An 18,282-nucleotide genomic window follows, 5' to 3' on the forward strand; every position below is an offset into this window, starting at 1 on the left:
GACCCAATGGTTGTAAGTCTCTTGCACGCATGGTATTCATGTGATACCACTGCACATGGAAACTATGTACCCAGTTTGCAGAATGCCTGTCATACCCTAGATTTTAAGCAGTTGGAATGGCAGTGAACAACAGGAGTTCATCTGTCCCAGAGTGGACTTGCTTTGCATTTGTAAATATTCACGTGGGCTTACTAAGCGTGATTACTAACACTATGTTTACAAAAAAAAAGGCTCACATTCACAATATTTGATTCACACCAGATACATTTGCTAGGTTTAGTATGTGTTATGTGCAGTTTTACATTTCACCTGTATTCCAGCTCAGCAATCAGCAGAGCAGGTTGAACAGACACAGATACGGACAAAGATGTTTTAAAAGAACATGTAAGAGGATGCACCTACAGTCCAACAAGTACTATGTAATTGGTCATATGATTACTTAGAATAAATGAAACAGTTTAACCTTCAGGTACGAAAGAATAGAAGTGAGAGAAAAAAGTATTTGCAATGGTATATCTTGTACATAGCAAGCAGCTATATGATGAAAAGAAGTAAAAAGGAGAACTTCGTTATCACTGTCAAAAAAAACCACACAGCACTAAAATTTTACTCAATAACACAGTACAATTGGTCATTTTGAGAATTTATAATTAATTTTATCACCTTTAAGGTTAGGATTTGTAAAGCTCATTTCAAGGGTTTTTAAGTGTTGAACCACCACCAAATACAAATACATAAATTAAAATGCTGACTAAAGTATAATTGCCTTTTAACCATTTGTTTAGAGTTTAAAGCTCAGAAAGCTTAAGTTGGGTCAGATTCGAATTGCCTTAACTTCGTATTAATTCAGAGCGCAATCGTCTGCATTGCCATGGGACATTTGAAATATCTGTAACAGTGATTGAGAATAAAGGGCAAAAGAGCAAAAAGTATGCAAACAGGTAACGTAGAAAGATAAACTTAAACCAACCCACTAAATGTAATCCGACTTGCCACGTCTTTTTTAACGTATTGGAAAAGTTGCTCTACTTAATATTGACAAAGAGATGTATAAATCAATACATTTGGAACAAGTGATATATTTTAATTTAAAAGCGTTCAAACTGCAGATGCTCTTAGCACATACAAATCAAGAGTTTTCTTCTTGGGTATTCCTGACAAGATAAAATGCTTTAAAACACTTAGGTGCAAGCAAGGAATAACATAGAAAAAAGCTTCTGAAATAAAAACAGTACTAAAAATAAAAACACATTGAAATTAACTCTATTTAGTATTAGTCTATTTACCTAATGAAGTTTTTTTTTTTTTTTTAATTAAAAAAAACAACAACCATGCACACTGCATACAAAAAGAAAAAGATTGAAATGCTCAACGTTTATTTCTCAGTCTGGTCCAAATATTTGTTGTTGTCAAGAAGTTCAAACTCAGGTAACTATCAGTAAAATGGATATCAGAAAAAGAAGAGGAAAACTATCTCTCAAAGTCCTAAGGGTAAATAAACATTCTCCACTTGCTTCTACTAATGCACATATTCTTTCTTTACTACTTCAAAATCACTGTTAGCTTTCCTAGTTTTGCAGTCTTAGGCGTATTAATTGCAATGAACTTTTACTGAAAGAGTACAAATTTAAAATCAGTTTTCAGTTTCACAAATGATACGGCCATAAAGTCATAGATGCCACGCAGAAAAAAAAAAAAAGTTTTACCCATAATATGAGTTTAAAAAGTCTCTTTCTGTCAGTACAAGGCACTCAGCAAATTCAGAAACAAAAAGTTGGTATGAAACTATTAATAAAAGGGAGAGTGGGAGATTCCTTAACCGTGTACATAAACATTAATTATTTGAGAAGCAGCAGCAGGCAAGCTGGGACAAACTCAAAAGGATCTCAAGTTAAGGAAGTTTTAATTAACATATGCTATAGTTACTTATTGTGATTCTCAGTTTGTATTCTTCATCACTGACGGACTGAAGGATACAGAGAGATAATTCATTCTTAAAGGAAGAAAAATCTTTAGAATATACTTCACCAATGAAATTTCTAGTCCTAACTTTGTAGTTATAATTGTTTATAAGGTAAGCAATTATGTCACCTTTACATACAACTTTTATAGAGAAATAATTTTCGCAGCAACACTACTGCTCTTTTAGCTACTCCCTAGCATATCATCAAATATATGCTGTTTCTGCAAATGAATTCATCAAGTTTATAGTAATTTCAAATTGGACTACAATTTTGATCATAATAAATTAGTGTTAATAAGGCCAACTGTTCATTCACCATGATGCTATGCTAAATTTGCAATGAATGATAGAGACTGATTATAATCTTACTTGTAAGTTCTGCAATACACCATTTGAATGGAGAGACTGGATTAAATAACTCAAAATGGAATTCTGCAGTTGGGTTCTTAGAGAGACATTCCTCTCTGTACTTTCTATCCATTTCTAGAGAGCATAAATGTTTTCATTCCTAACAGCTATGCCGTATTTAAAGCTACCATCAAAACACAAACTTAGAAATGATTGTAGTGGGCTTCTCTGTAGGTTCCGGCTATTGCATTGCCAAGTGGGGGTTGCTGCTGCTTTTCATCTTTGCTGTTGCTACTCTTTAATGGCAAAGCATACTCAGCTTTGCATTAGGCTTGGAGTGATATACACATTTATAAAAACTGAAGTGAAATTATGTGAGAAGCCATAGTAGTTTATTAGAATTGTAGGTGATGCTGATACAACAGTACAAAGCATTAGACTTCTGGAAATGAAAGCCTCAAACACTAAGATTTGACATGGCTGATTTATACTGTTTCACAAGGGAAGTATTTCATTATTTTAATTGTTTCTAGTAAATATGAACATATTTAATAAAACTCTTAAAACAGTTTCAATCTCTTTTTAGCAACAGAATATCATCTTAATAATTTGTCAGCAAGAAATTTTTTTTTAATCATATACCCATTTTAAAATTACTTTATTTAATAAATATGCATCCTCCTGCCACATGCTTTACATCAAACATCTTTCCTTGCTCTTCTTAAAGCCCATGCACTATAAACCCTATTCTGCGTCACCGATTTTAAATTTCATCTATAAAAGTCATTTTACATATATCACAAATAACAATACATGCCCCAGTTTGAATATTAAAGCTGTAATTCAATTTCAAGGTTCTTCTGACAGTATTCCAGAATCACTGTGGCTTTTTTTTTTCTTCCCTCCAAGATGCAACCTGAATCCTTTTCAGTACATTCACAAACTACTACAAATCAATAGCTTAGAAGTGGATGCATTTAATCAAAAAACTAAATTAGGCTTTATTGCTATACATTCAATCAGAACTGAGAAGTTGGTCCTATAGTGCAATTACAGAAATTAACAAATATAGTTATATGTTCATAATCCATAGTCCCCCTCCCCTATTACTTGATATGTATTCTTCCATTCCTATTAAATAGAAGTGAAGGTATTACCAGCTATTAGAGAGAGATGAAAACCCACATAAATGGAAACTCAGATTTACAGAGTCTAAATTCCACCCAAGTCTCCGTTCCTCAGAATTTGTTAAATTTAAGTGCTCAGAAATACTAAACTAGTTAAAAATACCAAGTTAGGACTGGATGAAATGATTGGAATTTAGTCTCCACGAATTGAGATTGCAGAACCAAAGAGAATTATTCTTTCCTCTGCAAAGCATGAGATTATATTTTACATCATTATCAAAGCCGGGATCATATTAATATGATCATATCAGGTGTGGTGAACATAGTTACAGTGAAATATTGGCTTCTTGAGAAGTTAACCACTGTGTTATGTGTATTTATTTCTACTTGCTAAGCAGCAAGCTGGTCCTATAGAATTAATTTGGACTACTTTTTTGAAATATGGTTAGCATTAATAAGCTATATACAAGTGGATATCCAGGCACATAGGAGAACATTTTTTGCCATAGCTACGTACTCAAGTTTTTAGTCCTAAATTTCTTGTAACCGAAGCAAATTGTTTGCATAAGTAACCTTACTGACAGACAAATGAAAAAATAACACTTCTGAAAATAACTTTCCCCTGAATTCTATTCTCCTCAAGTTTCCCTTCATATTGCTGTAAACATCTACACATCCAAACCCAGCCAAAGCTATCTATCTTGCATTGGACATAGGTGGCAGGGTTTTGACAGTGAAAGAAGCTGCAGGTGAGACCTGTATAGGACACATCCAGGGACTGATCTCTGGCAGTTGGTATTAATCGGCTCAACAACAGACCCATCATGCACCAAGATGGAGTTAGATGTGTTCCCATTAGCTTTCCAAAATGCTCAAGAACTGAGGAGACAAGAGATGACAGCAGGATGGGAATAATACATAAGAAAGAGCAAGTGACAACAAGCTAAGTGACAACAAGCAGTGCAGAAGACATAGCAGAGCAGGAGAACTGCTGAAGCAAATAAACTACCTGAGGAAGGACTGGAAAAGAGACTGAGAAGGAGGTATTACTCCAGAGGTCCATGGCTGGTGAAGAAACCCATGCAAGAGCAATCCTGCTCTGGATTACCACTTTGAGTGCTTGAAATTTCCCTGCCTTCCCCAAATTGTTCTTCAGAGAAGAGTTCTTAGGCACAAAGGTGCTGCAGCTCAAAGAAATAACAGTAAGCAATTCTGTTTTGTCAGGCCACACAAAATCTGGTTGATGCTAAGCAACACTGTGCACATGGATCCGAAGGAGTTATCTATACAAAGCACACAGCCTTTCAAAGTCGTAGAATTACCTACAAACCTACACGAGAACCATCAACTTCCTTAGAATGCTGAAACTTAAACAATGTGAGTTAAGGAATGCATGTAAAGCTTTAAAAAAGTCTGTTCTGAAAGAATTTTTCAGGCGTTCTGCCAAGGAACAGATCATTAATGGTTTCAATGATCTCCCCTTGGAGAGGGGGCTGCCAAGACAAATCCTCTTAGCTATACTGGAAAGGTTAAGTGAGGTCAAAAAGTCCCACCTCTCCCCAGCTGTGGGCACTTCATCAGTTTGATAATTTTGATAAAGAAATAAATGAATGCTTTAGGTGTTTATGTTTAATTAGTCTGATGCCAGCAGAGTTTCTAGTAACTAGTATTATACTTAGGCTTGTGTCTGCTTTGATTAGTTCTTTTAACAGCCGACCAGCTCTGTCATCCTACTGGAATAATCTATTTTGTGCAAGTCAATGCCATTTGAGACCTCTGGGCTACATGTATGCTGACAGCATGGCTGGCCACTTACAGCTCCTCCAGCAAGGCAGAGTAAAATAAAGGGAATGCCAGATGTACCTGAATCTCCAGGCAGTTTTATTTCTCCCTTTAGGTTAAGGTAGACAAGAGAGCCTGTTTACTTTCTTTTGAAGGCATAAGAAATAACTGCAATTAGGAACATGCTTTGAAAGCTACAGACAGCATCGTGGACAATGCCTCAAGGATAATATTTTCCTTTCACAGCAAACTGTTTAAACATCAACCTCTTTCCTTAATACTTCTATGCAAGGGAGGCAACGTTAACCTTCTTTCAAAAATAGTACTTCCACAGTAAATCATCATAGCAACTGAAAATAATTGTAACGTTTTCTATCCTAGCAAGATAGCCACAACAAACACCAAGAGCTATTAATTCAAACACGTTCTTCACAGATTTGTGTGTCACTTAAACTATTTTGAGGTTTCATTTCTTTACCTTACTGCACAACACTAACTGAAACACAACACTAACTTTCTAACTATCTTTCTCAAAGAATCAATAAGAAGCAGCACATCAATTGTATGTGATAATCTTAGCTTTTACTGAAATGATAGCAAAATAATCGATGATTATCAGGGTCACTATAAGACAAGCTCCTTAATTTGAAGGAAACACACGCATTGAGAAGTTGCAAGAAATTTCTTCCATGCAAGATATGCATTTTCTGAAAACAAACAAACAAACAAACAAAAAAACAAACAAACAAAAAAAAACAACAAAAAAACCACCCACACTGCTGGAAAACAGTGCGATCTGAACAAAAAAAAAATGTTGAGAATATAATGTTTTGAATGAATTTGAAATAATGAATTTAAAAGATGTTTAAATTATAATAATGTTTTTCTAGTATCACAATTATTGGATCTCACAGGTCATTTGTAGCTCAGTATTGGTGTACTCCATTAAATATTTATTTTACCAACTACGTTTAGTGATGCTTTGTTAGTTTCCTTCCATTTGGTGCTTTTACCAAGCATGTGTCTATTAGTCTTTCTGCATATGCATTATAAGGTTGCTGCTCACCAATGCTGCTTTCAAAAGGTAATTTCTCACTGGATCGTTTTAATTACCAGTACTAGTTAGGTGATCTCCGCCACCCCATGGTAGTGAAAAATACATACTTAAAGCATTCAGAACCAACAACATTTAAAACAGTTTGCTAAAGGTCAAAACCAAGCTCACAATTCTATGGTAGTTTCTACAGAGTACATATCTTCGAATAAGAGTCCTAAGGAGACTCTGCATTCATATAGATTCACGTAATTGCTAGAAACTCATCCTTTCCAGAATCATAAATTGAAAGTTTCAGTTGTTTTGAGTATTTTTGTAACATGTATTTTATAACAAGAAATAGATTAACTGGATAGTATCAATTTTGACATTTTATATAAGTAATACCTAACCAACATGCTCTTAAAGAGTTTTCTAAATAGATACATTATGACATACAAATACTGTCATAAATACTTTTTGTATCAGATTTATGTTTGCATACAATTAAACTTCATTAAAGTAAGGTCTAACAAACGTGTAACAGAATGGCATTCCCACAGAAATATAAAAAATTAACTTTGAGAGACATTAACATATTGACACTATTTTTAGATGAGTAGCTAAGACCTGCAATTAAAGCCTGATCTTTGCCTAAGAAAACATCTGTTTTCTTCACTGAGCAATTAGTAAAATTAATGAATTCCAATTCATCCACACAAATAATTTTTTTTTTTTTTTAAACAACTTTGGAATCAATCACTTCAAGATCCAAGATGCTTTCACCTAAGCAAATTTACCAATAAATGATGCTACAGATCAAGTTCAAATTATCAATGTCATCTTCCCACACGTACACTTGAAACACTTCCTTGCCCTCTCCCCCCCTTCTGCCAGCATTTATATTACAAAACAAAACAAACTTGTAGATTAAGTAACTTGATGTGCTTACATACTATATCAACCTTATTTGATGTGCCTACACATTAGATCAAGCTTCTCATACCAAATTCTTGACAGAGAAGTAGGTAAAAGATCACACTACATCACTGAGTGAGAACAGGAAATACGCCTATTAGGAGAATTAGAAAAAAATTAAGAGTATTCCTCTCCGACACATTATATAGAGAGCAGGAAACTGCTGAACAGTGAACAATTGCACTGATGAGATTGGCAGATCAATCATTAGGGAAAGCAAAAAAAAGTTTCTTCTGAACTATTTTCTTCTTAAAAAAAAAAAAAAAAAGTTATGTCTAAGAACATTTTTAAGAACAAGATGACCATACATTCAGAGGTTAATACTGGATAACTACAGAAACAATGCAGAGTGCTTTAATTATTTCCAGAAGTATCACTGTCTTGCTGCTATAAAGAGACAACAAAAGGAGGCTTATATCATACTCTTCATTGTTACAGATGGCTTTTAATTCCAAGGTAGCCATTCTGATCACCTGTACTAAAAATCTTATGCTAAATCTTATGCATCTGTTCATCTGATACAATTCTTTCCGCCCTCCTCTTTGAAACAGGAAGAAGCACAGGAGAAAAGCAGTGAACAATCTCCTAAGTACTTGTTTTATGAATCTGGCCCTCAGTCAAGAAGTTGCAGTGAAAAAGTCTTTTAATCACCTTCTGATCAGAATTTACTGGATTGTAAGTTCAAGGGTATTAAAATGTGCAAAGGAGACTATGAAAAAATGGCTAGGTTATAGATTTTAACTTCTTAACTAGAAAATTGACTCAAAATAGATTTTCTAATTTACAATGAATCAAAAGAAAAAACATTAGACCATAGCAAAAGTGGCACAAATGTATCAAAAAGCAAATGAATAAACATTTGAAAAGATTTATTATTAGAAATTGTAATAAATTTTGGGAAGATGAATCGATTTTAGTTAAAAGGTATAACTGACAATTTATTGGGCGGGAAGATGCATTATTTTCCAGTTGTTATCCACCTACAGTAAAACTGATTTGTGTCCTATTGTATTTTATGGAAAAGGAGAGAGCAACTTTCAGTGATTTAGATTAAATGTATTAATCATAACCAAGCACTGTGAACTATATATCTACTATTAAAGAAGATTTTTGACATCTAATTCTGTAGCAATATTTTGGCTCTGTACCACTCTTCCTAAATCCAATTCCTGCTACAGTTGGCAGATTTCTCCCTTTTAATTTTATGGGGCTTAAAGTAGCATTTAACCACCCATGCGGTAAATAATGCAGGATTAGAAATATTTAGTGTTTTGTTTCCCTTTGAAGAGTACTAATCCATCAACCTCCAAATATTTTTAGAACATTTTCCACATTCTAGTAATATTTAATACAAGATTCAGTAAAACACCATGCAAATGAAGTTGAATTTGTCTTCCTACAAAAAAAATCACATTAAAGCTTTAAGAAAATATGCATATACGTCACTGATATAAGGGAATTAACTTAATAAAGATATCAGTTTGTGTACAAAAGAAGCCCTAATGAAGCCTTCACAATTATTAAGTATTAAATATGCTGTGCCTATTACATGCTTTTTTTGACAATCTGGCCAAATGCAGATAGGCATACTGTTCTTCTGAGCAAGAGATAACAATAAGTTTTAAAATGTTTACGACCACCTTAACAATGAAATACTGGCTTTTCAGAAAGTTCAGCTTTTTTGCAGGTTTTTTTTTTTTTAATCTTTTGCTTACATGCTACATTGCAGTTCACAGGAAAGCTGCCTTATGGTAACTTTCAACAGGCAACGCTCTCATTCTAGGGACTGTAAATTGTCTTAAATTGCCCTAGATTTACATCAGTGATTTGATCCCAGATTTATAAAAAGAAAAGACAGAAGTTCGACAACAAAATGTCAATCACTGTATGCATGCATTTTCAAAAAGTAACAGTATGGAACAAAAAAAGAAAAAAAGATCTCCTTTCTCTAGTTGGACTCTTTTACAGAGATTAAAAAAACAAAATTACAGTAAATCCACTATATATATATTTTTTTTCTTTTTCAGTCTTTGCATACTAATTCTTTTAGAACTCAGCAATGTAACAGGAGTGCATCAAAGGAGAAAGGAAAATGGGACAGCTTTTGTCTAACATTCAATAAAGTGAATTTTAGGTGTGTTTAAAAATATACGTTTTAAAAAAATCAGTTAAAATAGTTTCCTCATCAGCTGGCAGTAAATATGACCACATAAATAAGACAATTTTCAGTTCTTAGAACTGAGGATAAATTTATTTCCTGACCTTTAAAACTCCTATCTGCAGGACTGCTAAGTTGAAGTTGAGAAACAACAAAACACAAAAGTTATTTTAATACTTAAGCATGCAGGTTTTAAAAGCATCTGTCAAATTAGGCACTGCAGTTAATACAAAGAAAAGAAGTTGAAGTTGGAATTTGCTAAATGAAATTGCAAGGGACCGACAGGAACATATTTTCAGCAGTTATCAGAAGTGAAATGGATGAAGCGATCAGTTGTAATGGTTTACAGGGATCTCTTGATTCACTTAGAAATAAACTAAAAAAAAACCAACAACAAAACACAACACAGCTACTGTGCCCTAAGCAAAGGGACAGTAACTTAACTGCAAGGACCAATAGATACTGAACCACTCCAATTCATTTGGATGTAATATATGCCAGCAACCCTTTTTATTGTCCTGGTAGTAAACCTAATCCAGTTTACTGCTTATATATTCAAGATCTGCTCCAAAAATATTGGCTCCCGATTTTATCTTACTATATTGGTCCACAATGTCGTAGGTGGGAAGGTTGAACCTTCCCATCAATATTCCATTATATGGTGTTGTATGAGCAGTCCAACAAAAAGGTGTCTTACGCAGAAGAATACATGAAGCAAAAGAGCATTACTGAATTCTTCCATGCAAGAAGAAATGGCACCCACAACATTCACTGATGCTTGCTGAATGTTTGCAGAGACCAAAGCTCTTCTTTCTGAAGATCTTAGAAAGACATACAAAATAAATCCTACAGCTTCATTTAGAAGAGGATCCATTCTGTCTTCAGATACATGCACACTTGCTGTAAAAACAAAACTCTTACTGTAAACATCACGAGATACCAACTACCAGCAGTCAGTTCCGAGAAATTTATAGCTTCACTTCCTCCTTGAAACCGTGCTCAGATATACCCATTTGATTTTCTTATTTCAAGAAACACAATGGTAGCAAACTTTTTGCAGACCATTCTCAAAATTTCACATTACATTCTTGTTAGGCTTTTTAATTCTAGAATTAAGCATTTCTTTGCAAAATTAGAAAGAACTACCCCTAACAACAATCCATTCCTCTTCTAGTTTCTAGACTGGAGAGAGTTCAGTGAAGTCACATCTACCAGAACTGTGGTTGTCTCCTCTTCTCCATTGTTATTTTTAACAGGTTATGCAAAATTTTCCTTACAACTGACTAACTAGAGCCACAGTAACAAAACAACGGTACAGAAATACCTCCTCACTTCTGCATTTTATCTCACTTTACAAAAGCAACAGAATGACATTCCTGGGGGATTCGATTTCAGTACAACGCATCACATGTTTGCTGCTTTATTTTTCAGCCTGTATTTTGAAGATACTTGATATGACAAATTACTGCAGAGGATTTGAGAGATCCAGTTTAATTCACTGTTTTCAAACAGGGTACAAGGCATATGTACTCATAATGTAGAAAACAAATATATATATTAAGTTGCAGTTTGTATTTTTGCTTCTGTTATTAATCTAGTGTATGGGAACTGCTGAATCATGGCCTGAACCTCTGACTGACCTGAGGAGAGCAATGAGTCAGCCACGGGAGCACAGGTGAAGGTAACTCATCTGTGCTGCTGGAAGGGGTGGAGCCTGGCTTCACCTCTCCTAGACTCCCATTTAAGAGCTGACCGCCAGTGGGGAAGGATTTCTTCCTGGAGATTCCTCCTCGTGGAGAATATTGCAAGCCTACAACATCAATAAGTGTTTTCCATTTATTATCCTCCTGTTTCCCTCCTACTGGAGGGAAACTTTCACAGAAATGGGATGCATTATCAACACCATATTAGAAGTGAGAGTCCAAGGATCAAGTCAGTACAATTACATTAGTTAGAGGCTAATCTTTAAATATCAAAGTACGCTCTGATTTTTGTAGCAAGTGGAAAACTACACCACTGTAAGTTCTTCACTATATAAACAAAACATCTGTTTCAGTAGCTGTACTGAAGAAATAACACTTTTCCTTTACCAACAGAATGAAGTTACCTCAAACTGTTGATTGCATGACATATTAACAATACTTTTACTTTGTAGCATCGGAGAGTTTAAGAATGAAACTAAAACAAGTTTCAAGGCTACCTAAACTTTAATCAACAATTTAAATGATATGCCATAACTCTTTTCATGTATTATCCTTTCATTATGAGTTACAATCACATTTTATTTTACAACTCATTGTAAAATCATAGTTCAACCACAGTTTGAGATAAAACAAAAAAATGGAGTGCTGGAAATTTTAGACATACAAAGAAGATACGAACAGCATTAGTAGTAAAGGCAAGAAAGACATCTGTTAAGGAACATGACTTTTTTTTTTTTTTTTTTTTTTTTTTAAAGAGTTTGTCTTTCAAGGACTGTTGGAACAAGCCATTACAGTTTACTTGTATTTTTAGTTTTCAACTAGAGATTTTTGGATTTTCTAAATATTTGCCTTCTGTACTGATGCAGGAAGAGACAAGAAAGAAGCAGTAGCTAGGCTACCAGTTGCTTCAGCTCCTTCTTACTTATGAAGGCTTAGAAGACAGATTGTAAGTATCAAGGATGGCTTATAGTTAAAGATTAAGTAGTACACTTTTTCCACGCATCTTGAGAAATCTAATTATTGATTTGTTAAAAAAATGTCATTGGTTGAAATCTATACATCCGGTATTTGAACTCATGTTTGGCTAATGAACTGCAGCAGCTTTGAAGGAGACAAGAGCTGAGCTGCAGCACAGCGTTCATGAAGAGGCTTAGGAATGATACTGTAACAACAGTGCTCAGTTCCCTCTTTAAAGAAGGTATCTGTAAAAAAATTTTTTTGTCATATAACACCACTCACTTTCCAAAATAATATATTAAGAAAAAGCACCTGAATACATCTAGCTGTTTCTTCAGTTATTGAGTACTTAGAAATTGAATTTCTAATCTTGAAAGCAGGAACAATTCTCCATGTCTTCTCTTCAAATTAAGGTGGTAGTAGTTACCTGAATTCTGTATGTGAAGCATGTGTTTGCGAGAGAAACAAAGTTGCAGGATTTGACAGAAACAGCCCAAAAACCAGACCTTGAATAACAGGTCAATAGATGATAGCTTTCATGCCTTATGTAATTTTTAATAATTGCAACTACGTTTTGTTAAGCTCAATAGTATAACTGTGCTAAAAGAAAAAGAGACATCCCTAAGAACAAAAGACTCAAGAGGAGATTTTCTTATGAATCATGAAAATCAAAACTCATAGTAAGTAATAGATGGAAAAATTTGTGCAGTTGAGAGAAAGCATTTTTATTGATTATGCTTTTTACACTGTAACCCAGAGAAATCACTTCCCAGGTTTTTTTGCCTAGATAAAGAATCAAAGCTGCAAAAAAGAAACATGTAAGAGAACTTAAAGTCCTGCAGCATCTTTGCTCATTTTTGGTAAAGGAACTGTGTAAACCAGATCATATACAACTGCAGAATTCAAGCAAACAATGTAATTTCACACAGTACAACGTTGTTAAGAGTTTGTTAAATATTAGTATGGTATAAAAGTACTCTTACCACTGTAAGGGAACAGTTGAATCACAGCCTGAATCACTGATTGAGCACTTGGGGAAAGGATCGGGTCAGCCCTCAGAGCACAGGTGAAGGCAATTCAGCTGTGTGACCAAAAGGGGTGGAATTGGCTGCACCTCTCCTAGAACCCATTTAAGAGCTGATTGCCACAAGGGAAGGATCTCTGACTGGAAATCCATCCCTTGTGGAGTTTTTCCCTGCGATCTTCAGAGGCAAGCAAGCATTCTTTCCATTTGTCCTTTTTTCCATTTCACTCCTATATCACCTTCCCATTACACTAATCTTTCCAACTGCAACAACCATGCTTCTGACTAGAACTATAAAACTGCTACAAGAAATATGACACAGGCAGGATCAAAAGTATAGTGCATTACACAAGTAACACTTTTTCTTTTCAAAGAAAGTTCTGTTAAAAATGAGACTGCCATAATGTAAAGCAATAGAGATGTGAAATCTCAGTATCATAAATACATGCCAAAATATATGCCTGATAAATTATTTAATTTATGGATTCCATTAAGAATTGTACCTTTCTTTGTTAAGTACAATGAACAATCCAAGGGAAATAAGTATTTCTTGTGAATATATAGATTTTAAATTTTTGTGCTCATGTTTTTACCTGCCTGCTACCTGCTCGCTCAACCTGCATGTTAGATTAAGTAGAGATTTCTACAGTATTTGTCCTGGTTACACTGTTCTGTGTTTTACTTCCGATGTTTTTGCAGTGCTGCACAGTTATTAAAAAAGTGTTTTGATTCAAAGGCAGTAAACTGGTGATAGAAAGTTTCTATGAGTGTACTTAAAGAACTAGTCATTGAATGAAATGCAGGAAAAATATCTGGACAGAATCTGAACATCAGATGTGGATACTTCATGTTAAAGATCACTAACTGACCTACAAAGAGGTAATTTCCTCTGGCTCCCTATTCCTGCTACTTCTAGAAATAAGGGTGAGAAAATTAAGTTGTCATCTTCCTTGGGACATAGCGAATCGTCATGAAGACATTTAGCCTGATGTTTCTCTCACAGCATGTAAACAGTTGAGCATTTAAAATCTTTCCTAGAGGGTGATGATCTGTCAAAGTATTATCTTACCTCTGCATTTTGCATTCTCAACGCCAGTAATCTTTTCAAGCTGCGACATGCACAAACCTTTAACTAAATCATGCAAAAAAAAAAAAAGTTCTAAACACATACTGTCTCACAAAGCACTAACTATGCTCACATTCCACAGATACAGACAACACATCTTTAGACTGAATATAAACTGTGTACTTTAGGAAACATATCTTCGCAGGAAAATACATTTTCTTCTGTGTGTCCCTTAAAGTCTGTGTAAAAGCAGCAATAGAGACATGAGATTACAAAAAGGGATACCATTATTAAAAAAAAAAAATGAAAGAAGTCACATCACAACTCTGTTCAATGAGTTGAGTATGCAGTGTTCTCTCCTCAGGATATTAATCTCTCTAAAAGCATTGCTGCTCTTCTTCACTGTTACCATCTAATAGCAGTAATTACTTCTTGTTCTGTTTTATCACATGTCACAGGTATTAAATTACTTTTTGTCATTGAAGTATCTAAAAATATTTTCTTTAAGAAGCAATCACTGCCTAAAAGGAAGTACATGAGCTCTTGCAAAGACAGATGCAGCAGATGTGCCCACAAACATAAATAGTTGCTAGGGAGGTCAGAAAACTCTGCATCTGAAGAGGCAACTGCACATCCATTCTATATATGCTATCCTGTCTAAACATAGTGGTTTAGAATGTACATTCAGATGTCAACCTTGTTTCACAACACTATGTAAATGACACATTTAATAACTGAAACTGAATTATCAGTCTTTAGTAGATCAGCTTTTGAATTTGTTATAAAGCAGACTATGATACTATCTTTATATATGAGATATCATGGCAGGAAGACAAAATGGGCTAAGGATAACCTAGAAAGCATAGAAGAAAATAAACATTAGGGGCTTTTATCATATATATACATTCACAGTATATCTTCAATTGAAACTTAATCACCTTTTTACAATTTAGAGGAAAAGGCAGTTTTTAGGGTAGTTAAGCCATGTATCATCAATACCATGAAGCTAACCTATCAGTTATAATAGCTCCTATAAAGTATCAGAGTGAAATTGCAATAAGCTTAGAAAATGGGCTACAAATCCTAGATATGCTCAAGCAAGCACTGAACCAAAAATAAAAATAGGTAGATAGGAAACCAAGAACTAGATAACATTCATCTAATTCATGACCACTAACAGCAGAGATCACAGGCCAAGGTTTTAAGGCATCTTATTCTGCTTCAAATGGCAATTATTGGATAGAGGTTGCAATGGCTATAAAAACCTTCTCTTTTAAAAAGTTACATTTCTAACAGTTCCATCTTATTCTTTGCATATGCAATGGAACTGACATTTCCCAGAACTATCTTTTTTCGTTAAGACAAATTAGAATTTGAAAACATGTACTGTTCCCAAATAACAAAGTCAATGCTGCAGTATTTACCAGTGAATAAAAAACATAGCCCGATATGATAGTCTTTCACGTCTCTCCCTGTCTTCCAATCACTTTTCTGATAAGAAAGGAGTAGACTGTGCTACAGTAAACATACTTTAACATTTTAAGTTAAGAAGTCAACTCATTCTCTTCATGACTTCCACCAAAGAAAGAAATTGTAAAAAACTCATTAGAATCTTAGTTTAGAAAAAAGCTAATAGTACTATGCATCAGCAAGTGAGGACTTGCTCAAAAGCAACTGTCATGAGTAGAGACACAAAGGAAAGAATCTGCTCACCTTCACAAGATCTCAGGTACACAGGGACCTCCAGCAAGATACTCTTGCCTCTACTGCCAACCCTTAAATGAAGGGGTTTCTGGCTCCATCTCTTCCTGTCACTCAGGTGTACTGTATGCACCTGAGCTCCCCTGGGTTGGCCCTGCCTCCCAACAGGTGCTCAACCACTGACTCAAGCCGTGACTTAACATTTCTGCTACTACCACATACCCATCCTGGAACGCTATCAGTATTAGATAAAATTGAAATGAATTGGGTTTGATTTTCTTAAGAGGAGAGAAACATATTTTCATAGACACATAAGATATATACTGAAAATTTTGTTAATTATAAGAAAACCAAAATACCTTCTCCTACACAAAGCGCAAAATAAGCACTGAGGGACAATCTTGGATTGTTTTTGCCATTTTAGCACTCAGGTATATTATATTAAAATAGAACTGTAGTAGAGAAAGTCTAAAGCACAGAAACAGCAGTGACACAGAAGTCTTACCTTTCCATTACCTATTCACAACATTAGGAAACAAGAATGAGAGGAGTATGCTCTTACAAACAAAAAGGCAATAAGAATGGCTTGTAGAAATGTTAGTATCAATGAAAGGACATACCAACGCATTTTGGTTTCCTGGAGCCTTTTTTGTGTTTCTTGCTGGCATTCCATGAAGATGACTAAACCTGCTCTGGAAACCTTCAAATAAAAAGTACAGATTTATTTATGTATATTTCCTATACCATATAATGAAGAATATTTACCTTTATATAACAATCTATTGATTTACCTTTAGTTAAACAAAAATACATTTAATACAGCCAGAGTATTAACAGGAAAAAAAAGAACACAGAAGAGGAAGCGGTTAAAAAAGGCTAAGCTGTAATGAAAATGAAGTCTTTCTGTAGGTGCTATCCTGCTTCTATGCCCAACTGACTAAATAAGCAGAACATATCAAACTACAGGAAACCGATTTTGCATTGCTTACAACATTGTTAGTACTAAAAAGCATTAAATCCTGTGAATATGCAGAGACCAAGACCACTGCAAAAAACTGCAAGCATCAGGAAAATAAATCTCATAAGAATTCAGTTTGTTCAATGTGTAGAGAAGTAGTTTGAAGGTAATTTGACCACCATTCATACGAAAGATCTATATTCGGGTGTGAAAGAAGGTAAGGTAAGATAAAACTGTGGCAGCAAAGTGAGGTCTGACAACTTCAGTCCTGAAAGAGTGGATCTATATATAAAGGTAATCAAGCGCTGCAACAATGTGGCCATGAGACACAATAGATCCACAGTTGTTTAAAATATTTTAAAGTAAAAATTAAATAAGTATATAAATCTCAATCCTTGCTCTAAGTGAACACTTAAATCTTCTTTACAAACAACAAAGCCATCCATAAAGCAAAGCAAATGGTCAAAGAACTCTACTAAGGATTCCTTGAAGCAATACTTACTAATTCTCAGTGCAAACATCAAGACAACAACAAAAAGGCTATGAAAATGAGCCAAGTTCTACACTGACTTTTCTAACCATTGACTGTTTTCTGATTATTTCTGAGATCTCAAAAGTGACATAATTCAAAAAGCAAACTGGCATCTCCAAAATGTTCTCAATATTTAACATACTCCCTTTACAGACATTTTTCTATTGCATCCAAATGATTCTACAGTTTGCATATGATTGTCACTTACCTCTCCTCCCTGAATGGGACATGAGGGGGAAAGTACCAGTTAAGATACTTTCAAAGACTGGGTCGGGCAATTCTCTGTCCAGTTCTGTAGAGTCTTCTTGTTCCCACCAAGGAATGACTCCTGTTATTCCACATGCTCCACCAGATTCATTTTCATGAAACCAATCACTCTGCTCATCATCACCTGTGTGGGGACATACACCCAAGCCCCCCAAAAAACAGGGAGGAGCAGAGAAGATAAAAATCAGATGTTATAATCCATAAACACTAACAGGACAATTCTTTCTTTTGCTTTATAGCTGTACAACAATTACTTGTGTATGGCAATTCTATTTGGAAAATGTTTCTCAATAGCATGACAAGTGCTGCCATCAATGAAAGCACATAAAATGTAATGTTTTAAAACCAATTTACAATAGTGAAAAACAATAATAAACTAGTTAATCCTTTGGCAATAACTGCAGGGAAATCCATTTAAGTTACTGCACTTTACATATTAACAAAAAACAAGCTCTAATCTCCTGCAGGGAATTAAAAGGTATAAAACTGTGAAACTAGTTCTTTGCAGCTGATAATGGTATATAATTAGCTTAATTTCATGATTTGTATGGCTAGTAAGAGGGGAAAACAATCATGAACAGATGTGACTAAATGAAGTTAATCTGATTAAGTTCATTTAGAAATAAGTTTTGAAAAAGTTGATTTTAAATGAAAACTGACAATACCACGTGATTGAGCATTACAC

General features: G+C 34.6%; 1 protein-coding gene across 4 annotated transcripts in view; it reads right to left on the reverse strand.

The window, feature by feature from the left end:
* The window catches only part of GPATCH2 (G-patch domain containing 2), a 98,574-nt gene that overhangs the window by 66,031 nt on the left and 14,261 nt on the right, over window positions 1-18,282 (reverse strand). For all 4 annotated transcript variants that reach the window (XM_048935913.1, XM_048935910.1, XM_048935911.1 and 1 more), the window contains exons 4-5: window positions 17,539-17,721; window positions 16,461-16,540 (exon numbers count right to left, since the gene is read on the reverse strand). In XM_048935913.1, the coding sequence (XP_048791870.1) occupies window positions 16,461-16,540; window positions 17,539-17,721 (263 nt within the window). The remainder of the gene's footprint in view (window positions 1-16,460; window positions 16,541-17,538; window positions 17,722-18,282) is intronic.

The sequence above is a fragment of the Lagopus muta genome, chromosome 2 (assembly GCF_023343835.1).
Source record: "Lagopus muta isolate bLagMut1 chromosome 2, bLagMut1 primary, whole genome shotgun sequence".
In the NCBI taxonomy this organism is placed as follows: domain Eukaryota; kingdom Metazoa; phylum Chordata; class Aves; order Galliformes; family Phasianidae; genus Lagopus; species Lagopus muta.